This window comes from Pleurodeles waltl, chromosome 9, assembly GCF_031143425.1.
Source record: "Pleurodeles waltl isolate 20211129_DDA chromosome 9, aPleWal1.hap1.20221129, whole genome shotgun sequence".
NCBI classification, from domain to species: domain Eukaryota; kingdom Metazoa; phylum Chordata; class Amphibia; order Caudata; family Salamandridae; genus Pleurodeles; species Pleurodeles waltl.
The window spans coordinates 141948963-141970442 of record NC_090448.1 but is presented as its reverse complement, the minus strand read 5'-3'; the positions used below and the strand labels follow the sequence as shown (position 1 = coordinate 141970442).

At 43.9% G+C, this 21480-nt stretch overlaps 1 protein-coding gene across 1 annotated transcript in view; it reads left to right on the top strand.

Annotated features, from left to right (window-relative positions):
* Positions 1–21480, top strand: part of ACTR8 (actin related protein 8) — a 115999-nt gene that overhangs the window by 24628 nt on the left and 69891 nt on the right. The window contains exons 5-6 of the mRNA XM_069206444.1: positions 14552–14725; positions 16857–16950. Coding sequence (XP_069062545.1) covers positions 14552–14725; positions 16857–16950 — 268 coding nt within the window. The remainder of the gene's footprint in view (positions 1–14551; positions 14726–16856; positions 16951–21480) is intronic.

Sequence of the window (21480 nt, the reverse complement as noted above, 5' to 3'; positions counted from 1 at the left end):
ACAGCAATCTCCATTGCATTCGCCACACCTGTCCCCGATAGCGACACCCCCAATGATGCAGTCGCCGACACACACGGGGATGACGCAAGATGACCCGGATGCATGGTACTTGTACGATGCACCGGTCTCAGACAATAGTCCCGATTGCTACCCGGCAAGGCCGTCACCACCTGAGGACAGCACTGCATATATGCAGGTGGTTTCAAGGGCAGCTACATTCCATAATGTAGCAATACATGCAGAGCCCATAGAGGACGACTTTTTGTTTAACACCTTGTCATCCACTCACAGCTCATACCAAAGTTTGCCAATGCTACCAGGCATGTTAAAACATACCAAAAAAAGTGTTCCAGGACCCAGTAAAAGGCAGAGCCATCACGCCTAGGATGGAGAAGAAATATAAACCTCCCCCAACGGACCCTGTGTTTATCACACAACAATTAACTCCTGGTTCGGTGGTAGTGGGAGCAGCCCAAAAGAGGGCGAACTCCCAATCCTCAGGAGACGCACCACCGCCCGACAAGGAAAGTCGGAAATTCGATGCAGCAGGCAAGAGGGTGGCAGCACAGTCAGCCAATCAATGGTGGATTGCCAATTCCCAGGCTATACTGGCTCGATACGACAGGGCACATTGGGATGAAATGCAACATCTCATTCAGCACCTTCCCAAGGAGTACCAAAAACGTGCCCAACAGGTTGTTGAGGAAGGACAAACTATTTCTAACAACCAAATAAGGTCGGCTATGGACTCAGCAGACACGGCGGCAAGGACCGTGAACACTGCAGTAACCATTCGTAGGCACGCATGGTTACGGAGCTCCGGGTTTAAGCCTGAAATCCATCAGGCTGTGCTGAATATGCCGTTCTACCAAGAACAATTGTTTGGGCCAGAGGTGGATACGGCAATAGAAAAACTCAAAAAGGACACGGCCAAAGCCATGGGCGTGCTCTACTCCCCACAGAGCAGAGGCACTTTTAGAAAGCCGCACTTTAGGGGGGGGGGGATTCGTTCCCAAACCACAGAGCCTTCCACATCACAAGTCAGACCCACATATCAGGGCCAGTATCAGAGAGGAGGTTTTCGAGGAACATATAGGGGTGGACAGTTCCCAAAGACAAGAGGGAAATTCCAGGGCCCAAAAACCCCGCAAACCAAACAGTGACTTCAATGTCACAAACCCCCACCACTCAACACCAGTGGGGGGGAGACTTACCGCATATTACCACAACTGGGAAAACATAACTACGGACGCATGGGTCCTAGCCATTATCCAACATGGTTATTGCATAGAATTCCTACAATTGCCACCAGATGTGCCTCCAAGAGCACACAATATGTCCAAACAACACTTAGACCTGTTACAACTAGAAGTCCAAGCATTGTTACAAAAACAAGCAATAGAACTAGTACCCAATCATCAAAAAAGGAACAGGTGTGTACTCCCTGTATTTCCTAATTCCAAAGAAAGACAAAACGCTGAGACCCATATTAGACCTCAGAACACTGAATCTTTACATCAAATCAGATCACTTTCACATGGTAACACTTCAAGACGTGATTACCTTGCTCAAAAAACAGGACTACATGTCAACATTAGATCTCAAGGATGCATATTTCCAAATACCCATACATCCTTCCCACAGGAAATACTTAAGATTTGTAATCCAAGGCGTGCATTACGAATTCAAAGTGTTACCATTCGGGATAACAACAGCCCCAAGGGTATTCACAAAATGCCTTGCAGTAGTAGCCGCTCACATCAGGAGACAGCACATGCACGTATTCCCTTACTTGGACGATTGGTTAATAAAAACCAGCACTCGACAACAGTGTCTTCTACACACACAATACGTCATAGAAACCCTACACAAACTAGGGTTCTCTTTAAACTACCAAAAATCACATCTACAACCGTGTCAAATACAACAATACTTGGGAGCAACACTCGACACACAAAAAGCGATTGCCACTCCAAGTCCACAAAGAGTACAAGCATTCCAAAATGTTATATTAAACACGTACCCAAACCACCACTACCAAGTGAAGTTTGTAATGAACCATCTAGGCATGATGTCTTCATGCATAGCCATTGTCCCAAACGCAAGACTACACGTGTGGCCCTTACAACAGTGCCTAGCAACACAATGGACACAAGCACAGAGTCAACTTCAGGATCTAGTGTTGATAGACCGCCAGACACACCTCTCGCTTCAATGGTGGAATCCTATAAATTTAAACCAAGGGCGGCCATTCCAAGACCCAGTGCCTCGATACGTAATCACAACAGATGCTTCCATGATGGGGTGGGGAGCACACCTCAACCAGCACAGTATACAGGGACAATGGGATGTTCAGCAAAAACAACTGCATATAAATCATTTAGAACTGTTGGCAGTGTTTCTAGCATTGAAAGCATTTCAACCACTAATAGCCCACAAACACATTCTTGTCAAAACAGACAACATGACAACGATGTATTACCTAAACAAACAAGGAGGGACACACTCATCACAGCTGTGTCTCTTAGCACAAAATATTTGCCATTGGGTGATTCACAGTCACATTCGCCTAATAGCACAATACATCCCAGGGTTTCAAAACCAGTTGGCCGACAATCTCAGTCGAGCTCACCAACAAACACACGAATGGGAAATTCATCCCCAGATACTACAAACTTACTTTCTACGCTGGGGAACACCAGAAATAGACCTATTCGCAACAAAAGAAAACGCAAAATGCCAAGACTTCGCGTCCAGGTATCCACACCCTCCGTCCAAGGGCAATGCGTTATGGATGAGTTGGTCATGGATATTTGCTTACGCTTTTCCCCCTCTCCCACTCCTTCCTTATCTGGTAAACAAATTGAGTCAAAACAGACTCAAACTAATACTAATAGCACCAACCTGGGCTCGCCAACCGTGGTACACAACACTACTAGACCTGTCAGTAGTACCTCATATCAAACTACCAAACAGACCAGATCTGTTAACTCAACACAAACAACAGATCAGACACCGTAATCCAACATCGCTCAATCTAGCAATCTGGCTCCTGAAGTCTTAGAATTTGGACATTTAGACCTTACACAAGAATGTATGGAGGTCATTAAACAAGATAGAAAACCTACTACAAGACATTGTTACGCAAACAAATGGAAAAATTTGTTTATTACTGCCATAATAATCAAATTCAACCACTACATGCTTCCGCAAAAAACATTGTAAACTACTTATTACACTTACAAAAATCTAAACTAGCATTTTCTTCTATTAAAATACATCTCACAGTAATATCTGCCTATCTGCAGATTACACATTCAACATCACTTTTTAGAATCCCAGTCATCAAAGCATTTACGGAGGGTTTAAAAAGAATCATACCCCCGAGAACACCACCAGTCCCCTCGTGGAACCTCAATATTGTATTAACACGACTCATGGGTCCACCATTTGAACCCATGCACTCTTGTGAGAAGCAATACTTAACCTGGAAAGTAGCCTTCCTAATAGCTATCACATCTCTTAGAAGAGTAAGTGAAATACAAGCATTTACTATACAAGAACCCTTTATACAAATACATAACCATAAAGTGGTTCTCCGTACAAATCCCAAATTCTTACCAAAAGTTATATCACTGTTCCACCTAAACCAAACAGTGGAACTCCCAGTCTTTTTTTCCACAACCAGACTCAGTAGCCGAAAGAGCCTTACATACGTTAGACATTAAAAGAGCACTAATGTATTACATTGATAGAACAAAACAATTGTTTGTAGCCTTCCAGAAACCTCATGCAGGAAATCCAATATCCAAACAAGGCATTGCCAGATGGATAGTGAAATGTATTCAGACCTGCTATATCAAAGCAAAAGAGATCTACCTATTACGCCAAAGGCGCACTCCACTAGGAAGAAAGGCGCCACAATGGCTTTTCTAGGAAATATACCTATGACAGAAATCTGTAAGGCAGCCACATGGTCTACGCCTCATACATTCACAAAACATTACTGTGTAGATGTGTTAACAACACAACAAGCCACAGTAGGACAGGTTGTATTACGAACATTATTTCAGACAACTTCAACTCCTACAGGCTAAGCCACCGCTTTTGGGGAGATAACTGCTTACTAGTCTATGCACAGCATGTGTATCTGCAGCTACACATGCCATCGAACGGAAAATGTCACTTACCCAGCGTACATCTGTTCGTGGCATGAGACGCTGCAGATTCACATGCGCCCTCCCGCCTCCCCGGGAGCCTGTAGCCGTTATAAGTTGAATAAAACCTGTAAATTTTGTAAATACTTACTAGTTTTATACACATTATGTACATACATATTTACTCCATTGCATGGGCACCTTTACTATATACACAACTCCTACCTCACCCTCTGAGGGGAAAACAATCTAAGATGGAGTCGACGCCCATGCGCAATGGAGTCGAAAGGGAGGAGTCCCTCTGTCTCGTGACTCGAAAAGACTTCTTCGAAGAAAACCAACTTGTAACACTCCGAGCCCAACACTAGATGGCAGGATAATGCACAGCATGTGAATTTGCAGCGTCTCATGCCACGAACAGATGTACACTGGGTAAGTGACATTTTCCATATATATATATATATAAAAAAATTGCATGTAAGATGATCCCAATTTGCCTGTGGCGCAAGTTTCAGTCCCCAAGTAATCACAGAGCCCACCTTTACCAGCAGGATTGCAGCCCCACTCAAAAAAGGAGCACCTCCACCACTCGGGCAATCCCAGTGTCTCTCTTGGGTATCAGTACTTACAGTCAGTTAAATGGAAGTTAAGCTGTACCCATGTCTGTGCTCTCTCTGGCTATTTCAGGATCACTGCAGTGCCCCTGGAAGGAGTACCCCGAGTACGGTAGGACCTCGGTGTCGCATAGATTATTGTCTGGACAGACCACAATTCGTCATGGTGACTGCATCTCATCCAAGTTGCTCCTGTGGTTAGCCTCTTGGCGACAGTGGGCGGGCGGACTGTCTCTGTGTAGTCAATTTTGGCAGGTCTGTTCCACAGGAGGCGCTGCCTGATTATCCCCCTAAGGTGTCCAGCCACTGGCTGGCTTCTCCTTGGTTGAAAAAAAAGCACCTTCCTTCCATGAAGAATTTGTTCAAGAAAATTAAAAGGCGACAGAGAAGGGGAGGGCTGCAGTATTACATTTTTATTTATGATGGTAACTTTTTTTTATCTAGAATGTCATACCACACTTCTGCTGTTTGTAATCTTTACAGGTAACAGGTGTTCCCATTTCCCAATATTGTTGCATTCAATTTATTGACCCAAAAATTGTGGAAGGCTGAGAGAACCTTGCCGGGTGCTTGAATAAAAGTCATATGCATGGCTTTGGACATGCTGTGCTGCCCAGTCCCTGTATTTCTTGGGGAAACCCTGTGTGGTTCTTCCTACTAGCTCACAAATCATACGAGCACACTTGGGAGCCTCCCTATTTTTAATGTTGCTATCATATGTTGCTATAATGCACGGCCTCTGAGTTTGGTTATCACACTCTCAAACAAGGATATGTGGTGGCTGACGCATGTGGCAACATGATTCAGGACTGGGCACAGGCTGTTATGCCTCCACCCCAGTGAGGAGACCACTCCATGAAAAATCAGTTCCATTCTCATAACTAGGGGTCCCTTAGTCTCCATCAGGACTGGAAATGTCTGAAGCTATCTGAAATGTGTAGTGGTGTGTGTGTGTGTGTGTGTGTGTGTATTTGTCTGTGGGTGACTGAACGAGTGAAAATGCCTAAATCCACTGTTACCCATACCTGTGCTCCAAGAAAAGGTTGCTATCCTTTATGCTGAGCTGTCACCTTCCCAGTATTATGTGTTCTAGCTATCTCCCCTGAAAACAGAACCTCTAGACTGAGGCAAATACAATTCACATTAAACTGGTCTCATTTTGGACACTGGACTGGGATCCGACAAAACGACCCCACGAAAGCGTGGAGAAAAATGCTCCCTTAAGAATAGAGCAGCTCTTTGGAACTTCCAAATGTAGCTGTTTCATTGGTTGGCTCTGACAGTTCTCCCAGAAATTACTTGGTTCATCTTAATCACCAGGACACAGAGAAGGCTTACACACATGTACAGAAAGAAGATCTTTGACCAGACTAGGCCTAAATCTGGAAAAGCCTGTAATGTTGCCATAATGCTTGACCTGAAGGGAAAAGTGAGACCTATCTGCCTCAAAGGAGAGTCGGATTGTGTCTACCAGGCATCAAAATACCCGAGGGAAGGCTGACTAAAGCCCATGTGACGATAAGGAGTGTTACGACAATAGCTCAAGTAACTTTAATGTCCCTATAGCTATGAGGTCGCCCTAGCCAAGTTTCTTGGAAAATCAAGAACTGCAGCTGGATTGAGGAACTGCTCTTTCCCCTTGAGGCATCTAGAAAAGTGAGCCTGCTTCACCACTGATCCTGTCCTGTAGTGTGGCGCTGCTCACCTCTCCTTCACACCAGTGAACCAGGATCAAGTGTTCTTCACACTTGTGAGTTCTGGAGTCAGTAGCAAGAACAGTGTATGCTGATTTCAGAACCGTCTCAACTATTGTAATCTAAACATTTCTGAAGATATCACTGGTTGTGGGTGTGGTCTAACTTCACTTTAATCTGTTCAATCTCTAGTGGTTACAGTTGACATCGTGTATTACCATAGGTGTCCCCATTGTCTAAAAGATCCCTACTACCTGAAAATCTATCCCAGAACAGATAAATATTGCGATTGAGCCACCAAAAAATTGTTGTCAATCTTTGTGACAATCAGTAGGAACTGGCTTCCTAGTTTACTTTTATCCCCACCAAAGGTCTGAGACCATTGGATCCATATCTGGCAGATGGTGTCTAAACTCAAAGATAACTTGTCAGATCAGATATGCGCAGCAGCATACTCCAACCTTCACCATCCAACCATTAGTTGTGGCGTGTGCCCAAAAGTGTATGTTCGATGGCATCTGTCGCTGTAGATACGCATGTTCTGCAATAGCTCGCCATCTGGTGTTGGGCCGGAGTGTTACAAGTTGTTTTTCTTCGAAGAAGTCTTTCGAGTCACGGGACCGAGTGACTCCTCCTTTTGTCTCCATTGCGCATGGGCGTCGACTCCATCTTCGATTGTTTTTTTTCCGCCATCGGGTTCGGACGTGTTCCTGTCGCTCCGAGTTTCGGAACGGAAAATTAGCTAATTTCGGAAGATTTTCGTCGGTATTGTTGCGTTCGGGATCGGCGTACTTTGATTCCACACCGCATCGAAGATCGAAGAGCTCCGGTGCCCTTCGGGGTAGTTTTTCGATCCTCCGTCGGGGCCTGGTCGGCCCGACCGCGTGCTGAAGAACGCCGATGGAACGGACCCCGTTCCGTTTCTGCCCCAAATGCCACAATAAGTACCCTTACACAGACCAACACTTGGTCTGCAACCTGTGCCTGTCACCTGAGCACAGCGAAGACACCTGCGAGGCCTGTCGTGCGTTCCGGTCCCGAAAAACACTCCGAGACCGTCGAGCCAGAAGACTTCAGATGGCGTCCGCACCGACAGCCCAACGGGAGTTCGAGGAACAGGAAGAAGAAGGTACCTTCTCGATCCAAGACTCAGACTCCGAAGGATTCGACGATACACAAACCGTGAGTAAGACGTCGAAATCCACTCAGAAGAACATTTACAAGGCCCAGGGGACGCCACTGCCACCAGGCCATGGCTCCACCCATAAATTCGGTGACCGCCCGTCGGCACCGAAAAAGGCCCAAACAGTGCCGAGATCGTCCGACTCCGGTCGAGACACCGGCACGCAGCCTTCTCGGGACCGAGAAAGTGCTGGAGACAAGCCTCGACACCGAGATGCCGGTGCCGACACGGCTCGACGCCGAGACAGCGGCACCGAAACAGATCGACGCCGAGAGGTTTCGGCCCCGAAAAAGAAAAGAGTCACCTCGGAGCCGAAAAAACACGCAGACAGGGTTTCGATGCCGAAACAAACTGCAAGCGACCCAGCTTCAGGCTCTTATACAGAAGAGCACTCGCTAACCTCCCAAATGCAGAAGCATAGGTTTGAGGAAGAGCTGCAAGCAACTGATGTGGACCATACGCAAAAGCGTATCTTCATACAGCAGGGGACAGGAAAAAAAAGCACCCTTCCCCCCATTAGGAGAAAGAGAAGGTTGGAGTTCCAGACGGAACAGACACCACAACCAAAAGTGGTGAAAAGAGTTACCCCACCACCCTCTCCTCCGCCTGTGATTAACGTCTCACCAGCACAAACTCCATCACACTCCCCAGCTCACACCACCATGAGCCAGGGTGACCAAGATCAGGACGCATGGGACCTATACGACGCCCCAGTGTCAGATAACAGTCCGGAGGCATACCCTACAAAGCCATCTCCACCAGAAGACAGCACCGCGTATTCTCAAGTGGTGGCTAGAGCAGCACAATTTCACAACGTAAGCCTCCACTCAGAACAGGTCGAGGATGATTTCTTATTCAACACCCTCTCCTCCACCCACAGCTCCTACCAAAGCCTGCCTATGCTCCCTGGTATGCTCCGGCACGCAAAAGACATCTTTAAGGAGCCGGTCAAAAGTAGGGCAATCACACCAAGGGTGGAAAAAAAGTATAAGGCGCCTCCTACAGACCCGGCTTTCATCACTACACAGCTGCCACCAGACTCTGTCGTTGTAGGAGCAGCTAGGAAAAGGGCCAACTCTCACACATCTGGAGATGCACCACCCCCAGATAAAGAGAGCCGCAAGTTCGATGCAGCTGGTAAAAGAGTCGCAGCACAAGCTGCAAACCAGTGGCGCATCGCGAACTCCCAGGCACTACTTGCGCGCTATGACAGAGCCCACTGGGACGAGATGCAACATCTCATTGAACATCTGCCCAAGGACTTACAAAATAGGGCAAAACAAGTGGTTGAGGAGGGACAGACCATTTCCAACAACCAGATCCGCTCCTCCATGGACGCTGCAGATACAGCTGCACGGACAATTAATACATCTGTAACTATCAGAAGGCATGCATGGCTCCGAACGTCTGGATTTAAACCAGAGATTCAACAAGCAGTTCTCAATATGCCTTTTAATGAAAAAGAACTGTTCGGTCCAGAAGTGGACACAGCGATTGAGAAACTCAAAAAAGATACGGACACTGCCAAAGCCATGGGCGCACTCTACTCCCCGCAGAGCAGAGGGAATTACAGCACATTCCGTAAAACGCCCTTTCGAGGGGGGTTTCGAGGTCAAAGCACACAAGCCAGCACCTCACAAGCCACACCGTCCAGTTACCAGGGACAGTATAGAGGAGGTTTTCGGGGACAATATAGAGGAGGGCAATTCCCTAGAAATAGAGGAAGATTTCAAAGCCCCTACTACTAAACAGTGACTCACAGGTCACTCACCCCCTCCACACAACACCAGTGGGGGGAAGAATAGGCCATTATTACAAAGCATGGGAGGAAATCACTACAGACACTTGGGTTCTAGCAATTATCCAACATGGTTATTGCATAGAATTTCTACAATTCCCTCCAAACATACCACCAAAAGCACAAAATTTAACAACACACCATTCCAATCTCCTGGAGATAGAAGTGCAGGCACTATTGCAAAAGAATGCAATCGAATTAGTGCCAAACACACAAATAAACACAGGAGTTTACTCACTGTACTTTCTGATACCAAAGAAGGACAAAACACTGAGACCAATCCTAGACCTCAGAGTAGTGAACACTTTCATCAAATCAGACCACTTCCACATGGTCACACTACAAGAAGTACTGCCATTGCTAAGACTACACGACTACATGGCAACTTTAGACCTCAAGGATGCTTATTTCCATATACCAATACACCCATCGCACAGGAAATACCTAAGGTTTGTATTCAAAGGAATACATTACCAATTCAAAGTACTGCCTTTCGGATTAACAACCGCACCAAGAGTCTTTACCAAATGTCTAGCGGTAGTCGCTGCACACATAAGAAGGCAGCAAATACATGTGTTCCCATATTTGGACGACTGGCTAATCAAGGCCCATTCGTTCAAACAGTGCTCAAATCACACAAATCAGATCATACAAACCCTCTTCAAACTAGGGTTCACCGTCAATTTCACAAAATCCAAAATTCTGCCACGCAAGGTACAACAATACCTGGGAGCCATAATAAACACATCAAAAGGAGTAGCCACTCCAAGTCCACAAAGAATTCAAAATTTCAACACCATCATACAACGCATGTATCCAACACAAAAGATACAGGCAAAGATGGTATTACAACTCCTAGGCATGATGTCATCATGCATAGCCATTGTCCCAAACGCAAGACTGCACATGAGGCCCTTACAACAATGCCTAGCATCACAGTGGTCTCAAGCACAGGGTCACCTTTTAGATCTGGTGTTAATAGACCGCCAAACTTACCTCTCGCTTCTGTGGTGGAACAACATAAATTTAAACAGGGGGCGGCCTTTCCAAGACCCAGTGCCACAATACGTAATAACAACAGATGCTTCCATGACAGGGTGGGGAGCACACCTCGATCAACACAGCATACAAGGACAATGGAACGTACATCAAACAAAACTGCATATCAATCACCTAGAACTTCTAGCAGTTTTTCAAGCACTAAAGGCTTTCCAACCAATAATAGTTCACAAATACATTCTCGTCAAAACAGACAACATGACAACAATGTATTATCTAAACAAGCAGGGGGGGACGCACTCCACGCAGTTAAGCCTGCTAGCACAAAAAATTTGGCATTGGGCAATTCACAACCAAATTCGCCTAATTGCACAGTTTATACCAGGGATACAAAATCAACTCGCAGACAATCTATCTCGAGATCACCAACAGGTCCACGAATGGGAAATTCACCCCCAAATTCTGAACACTTATTTCAAACTCTGGGGAACACCTCAGATAGACTTGTTTGCGACAAGGGAGAACGCAAAATGCCAAAACTTCGCATCCAGATACCCACACAAACAATCCCAAGGCAATGCCCTATGGATGAACTGGTCAGGGATATTTGCTTACGCTTTTCCTCCTCTCCCTCTCCTTCCTTACCTGGTAAACAAACTCAGTCAAAACAAACTCAAACTCATATTGATAGCACCAACTTGGGCAAGGCAACCCTGGTACACAACGCTACTAGACCTATCAGTGGTACCCTGCATCAAATTGCCCAACAGGCCAGATCTGTTGACACAGCACAACCAAAAGATCAGACACCCAGATCCAGCATCGCTGAATCTAGCAATCTGGCTCCTGAAATCCTAGAATTCGGGCACTTACAACTTACCCAAGAATGTATGGAAGTCATAAAACAAGCTAGAAGGCCATCCACCAGGCACTGCTATGCAAGTAAATGGAAGAGGTTTGTTTGCTACTGCCATATTAATCAAATACAACCATTACACACAACTCCAGAACATGTAGTGGGTTACTTGCTTCACTTACAAAAATCTAACCTAGCTTTCTCTTCCATTAAGATTCACCTTGCAGCAATATCTGCATACCTGCAGACTACCTATTCAACTTCCCTATATAAAATACCAGTCATTAAAGCATTCATGGAGGGCCTTAGGAGAATTATACCACCAAGAACACTACCTGTTCCTTCATGGAACCTAAATGTTGTCCTAACTAGACTTATGGGTCCACCTTTTGAACCCATGCACTCCTGCGACATACAGTTCCTAACCTGGAAGGTGGCATTTCTCATCGCCATTACTTCCCTGAGAAGAGTAAGCGAGATTCAGGCGTTTACTATACAGGAACCTTTTATACAACTACACAAAAATAAAGTCGTCCTAAGGACCAATCCTAAATTTTTGCCAAAGGTTATTTCCCCGTTCCATCTAAATCAAACAGTGGAACTTCCAGTGTTCTTTCCACAGCCAGATACCGTAGCTGAAAGGGCACTACATACATTAGATGTCAAAAGAGCATTGATGTATTACATTGACAGAACAAAAAACATCAGAAAGACTAAACAACTCTTTATTGCATTTCAAAAACCTCATGCAGGAAACCCAATTTCAAAACAAGGTATAGCCAGATGGATAGTTAAATGCATCCAAATCTGCTACCTTAAAGCTAAACGACAGCTGCCCATTACACCAAGGGCACACTCAACCAGAAAAAAAGGTGCTACCATGGCCTTTCTAGGAAACATCCCAATGCAAGAAATATGTAAGGCAGCCACATGGTCTACGCCTCACACATTCACCAAGCACTACTGTGTAGACGTGTTATCCGCACAACAAGCCACAGTAGGTCAAGCCGTATTAAGGACATTATTTCACACTACTTCCACTCCTACAGGCTGATCCACCGCTTTTGGGGAAATAACTGCTTACTAGTCTATGCAGAACATGCGTATCTACAGCGACAGATGCCATCGAACTGAAAATGTCACTTACCCAGTGTACATCTGTTCGTGGCATCAGTCGCAGTAGATTCGCATGTGCCCACCCACCTCCCCGGAAGCCTGTAGCAGTTTGGAAGTTACCTTCAATTATTTATATATGTATCATCTCAACCTTAAATAGGTGCATACTTAGTCACTCCATTGCATGGGCACTATTACTACAATTCAACTCCTACCTCACCCTCTGCGGGGAAAAACAATCGAAGATGGAGTCGACGCCCATGCGCAATGGAGACAAAAGGAGGAGTCACTCGGTCCCGTGACTCGAAAGACTTCTTCGAAGAAAAACAACTTGTAACACTCCGGCCCAACACCAGATGGCGAGCTATTGCAGAACATGCGAATCTACTGCGACTGATGCCACGAACAGATGTACACTGGGTAAGTGACATTTTCATTAAAGCACAGGCAACAGTACTAGGTTCCCTCTGACAAAAGAACAAGTACACCACACGGAACGGTGTTACAAGCTTTCCCTCTAACACACATTACAAAGAAGTAAAATCAGTTTGACATTCAGCCATCCCCAAGAACCAGAACCCTAAGCCAAATCTAAAAGATCCCTAGCTGCCCTTAAGACAACTTGAGGCTAATCCTCAGTAACTCTTTTTGTTTTCCTCAAAACCACAGTGGTTCAGAATAGTGCATCCATCCCCGATCTGAGTTAAGCAAGACGTCTCTTGAGTGTAAAGTTCACTGGGACGTGTTCTTGATCTATACAGACATTGACTTATTTTGCAGAGACCATTGTAAGGGGCTGCCTTGTTGTTCAAGCAAAATCTGTCTAGATTCTTAGTTACAGGATTGCGGGTATATAGCACCCCTGACTGCTAGCAATTCCACTGGTGATTATGGGACACGCTGCTTAGGTTGTCACATCAACCAGATCTAGGAATAATTTTCACCTGACAAGAGAGACCAGTGAAAGTGAAATGGCAGTGTCCAAGAATCTAGCCTGTTGAGAGAGAGATGTCCAGATTTTAGCATAATTTACCTGGTTGTTTATTGCCCAGGTTGAGGCCTGTTTGCTGGGGCCATGCTTTAAATATGCCTACAGAAGTGAAGCATTACATTTCCAAATATTGTACCAGCTAGTATTGTTAGTCTAGTGCTTCTTTAAAGTTGGAAACTACCTTACTGAGTTGAAATAAAGACAGCAAGGATCTTTCAAGAGTCAGTGGTAGGAGGGAAGGCCATTCTCCTCTACCCCTTCCATAAGAAGAGGTAAGGTGTGTTGGTACTTGAACCAGAATTCACCAACTAAAGATGCTGGCGGTGGCCATGCCATGCACACTGTTGAGAACCTGGGTGTTAAAATTAAGACAGCAGGCAAGAATCCCACCTCTTGCGGGGGTTCTCCTGCAATGAGAATAAGCGGGGCTCTGGGTAGGCTATTCCTCCAGCTCGTGGTTAGGCTGTGGAGGCCTAACTGTCTTAAGGCTCGATGTCTTTGTGTCTTGCAGTTTTGTTGTTTTGACTTTAATTAAATTGCCTTCCCTTAGGATCTGAATCTCATTTTATTAAAACGAAATTTATAAATAGGTTGTACATAGGGGTTTACACGTTATGGCACTGAAAGGATTAATTATGTATATAATCTGCCACACTTCAGTTTATATTCTTGCGTCGGTCGCTGGAACTGAATGGAAAAAATACTGTTTCTCCATACAGTTAAACACTGAAAACCCTCTGATTTTACTAAGATGTATAAAACATTGATTTATTTATGTATGTTTTGAGCATTGTGCTGTGAAAAAAAATTGAAATTTGAATAAATCTTAAGGATAACAGGGCAATCCTGGGACAGACTTAGTTTGTCTAGTATGGCTGCCATTGTCTAACAGGTGTTAATTTATATACGCAAAAGTGAATTTTTGCATGTCTGTACTGATGTTAATGAAGGATCTGTTGTAGGAGACGGAACTTTAATATACTTTAGTTTTTTTTTTTAAAGAAAATGACATTTTGTGACTAAGTGCATAGTGTGTAAATTTACACTGGCATAATACTTCAAGTCTTGTACTTTGCAGGGGCTATTCTGCACAAAAATGATGAGTGGGATCAACATATTGTATTCTAACTTTTTCCACTTCAGGCATTGTATGTTAATCCGACTGACTGCTACAATATTCACTACCCAATCCGAAGAGGCCAATTGAACCTCCACTCAGGATCAGGTGGTTCACTCACTGCAGTCCTTGCGGATCTAGAGACCATTTGGACCCACGCGATTCAGAAATATTTGGAAATACCTTTAAAAGATTTAAAGGTAAGTATTTGTTTACCGATACGTGTTTCTTTTACAATTTTGTTTTTAAAGCTTTAATTGTAGTAAAGCAGCATGCAATAAATCTACAAATGTAAATGTTTATCTTATACAAAGGTAGTTGAGTACTGCCCTTTTAGTATGACTTGTTTGCGACTTTTAATGCATTTTGGGCTGAAAACAATTCTACATTGAGAGTATTGGAATCTGACATGAACCACTGTATTGCAAGCACCTCACAGTGCTGTTTTGACTAGTGCTGATAAAACAGCGGTCTGGGAAGATAACGTAAGCCGTGGACTGTAGATGAAAGCGGCAGGTTGTTTACTTCATGCACTTGGTATACCACATTCACAAATGAAACAAGGCCTTCAGGTAATGACATGAAATTAAGACAATTTTCTGATGTAATATTAGAAAACTAAAGAAAGTGGCTCAAGACTTAAGATTTTGGTCATAACCTGATGAGGTATAACCTATAAACCATTGACGTTTGCCAGTTACTCTGCACGTGACCTTGCACGTGATCCTACACATTGCCTTCTGCATATGCCTAGGCTGCTCTGGTTGTCAGTCTTCTCTGACCCCTAAAACATTTTGAGATTGACATAGGCCATAGTATTTGGTGCAGAAATACACCCATGGCATGGAAAGTTAAACAGTTAAATATTAAATATAAGTATTTAGCTACTTGTGGACTTCAGGAAATCTCGTGTAATTCACTACTGTAGGAGTGAAAACATGGCTTCAGGTTTGTCCTATATATAGCCTGACCGCAGCTTCTTTATTCCTGCGCGCCAGACCTGTCCAAATCAATATTTTGCCTATTAAGATTTTAAGTGTCAGCCCCTAAGCACACCTTTCCACCACCATATTAGGCTGCATAACATTTAAGAGTGGAAAATGTGTTTCATCTGAAATGGCCTCCAAACCACCCCTCCCAACCACAAGGCTCCAAATGGTATTGTCCTTGATCAGGCTGTAACTACTACATAGTAAAAATTCAAAATATAGATTATATATGTTAAGGTTTAACCTTTGACATGTACTATATACATACTCCATTCAAAGACTTATTTGTGAATTTATAATAAAACTCTGATCTTATGGTGAAGTCAGATTTTTTTAAATATAGTGGAAATGTAACGCACAAAACTTAGGACAGCTGCCTCCCAACAGGTTGATTTGCTGCTCTTTGTCACTTTGCCTGGGAGACAGAGACTAGTGCCTTCTCTTGGCAGCGCAGTGTCATTGAAGTAGGTTGGCCAATATAGTCGCTTACTAGGCTTCTGCTTCTGTTACTCAAGGTCTGGTGCAGGGTAGATCCACAAGGTGGTGTGCACCTCTTGGGCGGCTATCATGGGGGTTCCCTGCTGGCACCTGGCAATCTGGGTATTGTTGCATATATTTTTGTCACATTACAGGACGCAGGTAGGTGAGGCTGACGGTCTGCTAATTTTATTTACCATTTCCTGGTCTGTGTGGGCATTAAAGTTTTTTCTGGTCATAAAATGCTAATGCGGTCCTATAATATTTTCCCTCTGTGTCCTCCTCCTTGTTTCTCACCATACCTGTGCTCAGGTTTAACTCCTTTGGTACATCCCTATGCGGTAAAAAGGGTAAGAATGTCCCAGTCCCAATGCCTCAATTGTCAAAATCTACATTACTTGGGTGTTCTTCGCCTCCACCTCACAAGTCGAGATACTAATCCACATTCCTGTTTATATCAACCGCACAAGGTCTTCGCAGTGGTAACCTCAGTCAAACCTAAAAATGAAACCGTTCATTTGTACCATATTGTTTCAGTCTGCGAAAAGAATTCACAGCGACATGAGATATGCAGAGGGAGCATGCGAAGGATTGACTGCAACGAATTAGATGGCTGCACGCACTTGTTTGCAGTAAGCATGAGTTACTGGTTTTGTGCACTAGGTGGCGAAATAATCATACGATAATAATGGAGATAGCTTCGCAAAAAGGCTCTAGAAAACATTGTCTACTTGCTTTGTCTTGCATGAGACGTAGGCATAGCAACCTCTTTACAACTGGAGGAAAGATGGTGACAGGGTCGCAGTCGAGTAGCAAAATGCAAAAGTCGTTTCAACATTATTGACTTGTACATTTGTCTGTCTAGTACTACAGGTGCATTTTACTGGTCCCAGACATTTACAATAGGCAGCATGTGAAAGAGCTGGTCAACATGACTCTCATGAACATGGGGTTTTCAGGTAAGCATTTTATAGTGTACCCTCTTTTTGTCAATCGTACAAAACTGTTATAAAAAATAATTTAACTGGGGATTGTTTCGTTTCAATGAGGGACCCCTTTGTGAATTTATCCCAGTGTGCGTTTTGTACATGATGTTTAGGTTCTAACTACGAAGACCAATCACACATATATACATTACGGCACGTTGTAATTTTAGCCATTTTAGAATGACTATACTTAAGTAAGTTACATCCGGTTCAGCAAAAAGGCAAAGAGAACTTGCTACATCATTGCATGGAATAATTTTTGATTTTGGGATCGCAACACTCATTAGCACAATCCCTGACCCACTTTTCCATGTCACCACGTTCAGAGAAATGTCCACCGGGGTCATTATTTTTTAACAATTCTGAATAGTTCAGTTATGTTGTAGTTAAAGGGCCATAAATATTGTGAACTTTTTAAATACAAAATTGAATTTCCTCAGTCCCCCCAAATATGTTGATGACCAGCTTTTGCCCATGGCATCTCTTTATTCAGATCATTGGTGTTTGTCTGTATTGAAGTCATAACTGTATGCCTATTTTATCATACGAAGTGACATAATTAGAATTAATAATTCATCCCATAAAAGTGTACAGTTAATGTGAGGCTTAGTTACACATATTTTAAGAAGGGTACTTCCATTGATATGACCGGAGCCTGTTGCCAATAGTATTCCTCATTTGCCCCTTTTAGCCCAATATATTTATACTCCTATCTTGTAAACCTGAGTGGGTCAAGGAGGCCTGCCGGTCCTTACTAGCGAGAGGGACGGTGTGTGTAGAATGTATTTCAAAAAGTTAATGTACACCTGGTGGCCTATTAACACTACGTTTTCTCTGCAGACAAAGAGAGCCTGAGTTACAGGAAACCGTTTTTTCAGCTTCTTTCAAATTGAGAGTAGGTGCTCGATCCCCCTTTTTTGTGTTTTCTAAGTGCACCTTCAGGTTTGCTTAAGTGAGTTTTATTTCTCTGCGTAGGTTTAACCCTTCTGCTTAGGGTTTAAAGTAGGCAGTATTGACCTGTCCAGAACTTATTTTAGCTGTTTAGCCGGGTACCACAGAAAGAAAGGAAAGTTTCTTGATTTCACAATAAAAAATATTTGTAGCTATCTCGTCAAAATTTTCAGTTCTATTGAGGAAACACAGAGAAGGATTATGCTTCTCAAATCTTCACTGCAAATCACATCATCCTCAAATGAAAACAGTTTAAAGATACAGACTACATTCCTCATCATACGTTTCCACACTGTCATGGTTCCATCTCCAGTAGCCTCTCCTGTTTATTCGTAGCAGTTGTCACATGAGACATATATGCTGACCCCGTGCTAGGAAGCGTGAAGCGCTCCTGGGAACGGGGAACAAAAAGTCGTTGGTAGGAGGGTGTGTGACCTCCTCCAGGGGGATGACTACCAGACGGTGGCCGCCGATGGCCCATCTTCAGAGAGGTTGTCTCTTCATTGAAACAAATGACGATCACACCTTGACAGGCAGACAGGCTGGCATTTCCTCCAGAGGGTGAAAAAAGAAGATGCGGAACCGTTTTGTTTTTTTGGGAGTGGCTGCTCATTATGGTGAGTACACCCTAGGGGTGTGCCCAGAGCTCTTCAGAGGGTAAAAAGGCTTGCATCGTCTTGGATTTGGATAGAGAGGGGTATCCTGGGATTGTTTGGTGGACAAACCGCAAGGAAGTGTTGTAGAGTGTTAAGGGTTGCCTCGTAGGAACTATTGCTCCATTGGCTACTTAGTCCTTGACTCCCACAAGTGTGATCGTGGTATAAAAGTGGCAACCCAGACACAGTCCTCAGATTACTACTGGACTGGAATGAAGACAGAAGAAGGACTGCCCTGCTGCCCCAAGAACCCAGCAAAGAGAGATTGCACCAAAGACTAGACTGCAGATGCTGCACCCAAGGGACCCACAAAGAGGACTGTGCCTGCTTTCCTTTAGAGCCCAGCCCCTCAGGTATCCCTGGCTGTCGTTTGACGCTGAAGTGGCTGCTGGGAGACTGAGTCCTGAACTTCCCGATGTGGCTCTGCCTCCGTGAGACCTGTTGCCGAACCCAAAGTGAACTCTGGTCCCCTGAAAGAAGGTTTGCTTAACACTGAGACCGCTCTGGCTTGGACGCCAGTTGACCAGCGGTTACTGGACCCGCATTAGACTCCACTGCTGCACTGTAGGATATTGAGTCCTGAGACGGAAGACGATCCCTGATGCCAGTGCATACCAGAGTGGCCCCAGGAACACTCAACACATCCCTTCAGCATCTTATATCTCCAAAATCAGGACCACATCTTAGCTGGGCAGAGGTAAACAAGGAAAGTGCACCGAGGGCCCTGAGATGGCTGGACCCGACATGTAACTCTCTGCTTGGACCTAAGTGATCATTATGAGTGGCCCCCAACCAGTTGTGGCCCATCCAGTGGAAGTGAAGTAACTGTTCTAATCAGCTGGGTGTAAAAAATGCTAACCCACTTACCACTTTCCTAAATGTGAACTGTAGTGATTTACTTACTTTTGAAAATTCTTTTCTACAGTTTAACTCATTTGATTTTTGTCCTTCTGGTGTCTACTTTAAGATAAAAATATAATCTATAAAATAGTGATGCCGGATTTTTTGTGTTTCACACCTATTGACTGTTTTGGTACTTTTAAATGCTTTACGCTTGCTCTTTTGATTAAGACTGACAGCTCTGTGCCACAGCTCTTCAGGACTGAGATAAGGGTATGAATAAAGAGGCCTAACTGCAGCTAATAAAGATTGTGACATTATTACTTTGTGAGATTTTACAACCACACCAAATAATAATCCACTTTCCTACACAAACCCTGCAGAGCTTTCCATATCCTGGAGGAAATCATCCATCCTGTCCAGTCACCTGTCGTTGCTTTCTCGTGCTTCTGTACCTTTTCTGAAATAGAAACCCGGATGTAATTGCTGCTTCTATTTAGTTTTACAGCCTTCGCTAATACATCGGAAGGGCAATCATACATTTTTAATTGAAAATTATTCCATCATCATAATGCAGTTATTACGAAATTTGTGCATGCCCGGGATAATCCTCACATCTGTGTCTTTAAAAGAATGGAAAATGGTTGACGCAATAGCTATAAAATGTTTTATTCTGTGGCGGTACCAGAAGTTCGGACTATGCTTATTTAGAGCTTTCCCACTTCTACAGAAGCAACGTGAGGAATAGGTTTAAAGTAAAACATTTTAAACTTTGACTCTAAGGTCCAGTCAGCGACCTTCATAATGTCTTCCAGTTTAGAACCCAAAGAGTAAGCTTTCAAGGCCTTTGCTCCTCTAGTGTAGTGCACACTAAAAGTGGAGGTATCAATTCCTGCTTTCGATTAAAAAAAAGTCATCATATCCATCTGGCCCGAGTTGCTGAGGACACCAGCCTGATTGGGTTCTGAAGAGCAACGAGTAACTGCCTTTTACCATCCTTTCAAAGTTCTCTGGTGCTATCCTTATACGATTTCGAGCATCACACCACACGCAATTATTTTCATTTCCAAAAACCGGATATGAAATACATCTAGAATTTGGTTTAGTGCTTTTGTAAACATGGAAAATCCTTCTGGAGAAAAAACTCTACCTGGTAAATCTAGAGTTCCTACATCCAAGACTTTTCTGCAGGAACACAAGCACAGCAACATAGGTAACTTTTCTGGCAACTGTTTCCTCATTAAGTCGTAATTGTCCAGCCAGTAATAAAAAAAAACAAAAAAACTAAAAAAAAACGTTAACACCGTATCTACAAATCTGCATCCCATAAAGTAGAATACCAAGGAAAAACTCAATTACTTGGAGAACAAAATTATTTGCTGACCTGTACCCTAAGCCTCTTCTGACAAGAAATGTTCTACCGAGTGCATCTAAAAGGACCCATACCCCATTCATTGCACCAGTGCATCTGCCTTTTCCAGGTCTGAAAGCTCTTTTGTAAGTCTTGAATACCTATCCCTTTGAAATGCAGAAAAAAAGCTTCCTGCGAAGTTCCAAGTACTTGGCACAAAACCATCCAAGCAATGAGTGGCAGATGACATGTTTACATTAGTGAATGTGTTTGATCCGTCTGGTCAGCATCTCCGGAAATACTGGAAGTTCGATTGGAAGATTGCAAGACATCACCAAAAAGACTCAAAATCTTGACTGGGCCTTCATATTGGAGTCACCAGAATCAAGTATTCCTGTTTCATCACCTGTGGTGCTACTTTCGGAATCACCATGAACAGGCAAACCATGTTTCCAATTATAATCTTGAAGGACCACATCGGTCGCCTTTACCTCTATGTCTGCTCCCCAACTGAAGAATTCCTCCAGTTGCTTTTTCAGCTTGGATGCAAACAGGCCCATAGTAAATGGGCTAAACATCCAATTCAGAGACTGAAACAGCTGAGAATGTAGTCTCTAGTTGCTGTTGTTCCTCAAATAACTGGCTTTCCAGTATTCTACCACCTTCCGCTGTCTCAAAATGAAATTGCTTCCTCAGCAATGTGCT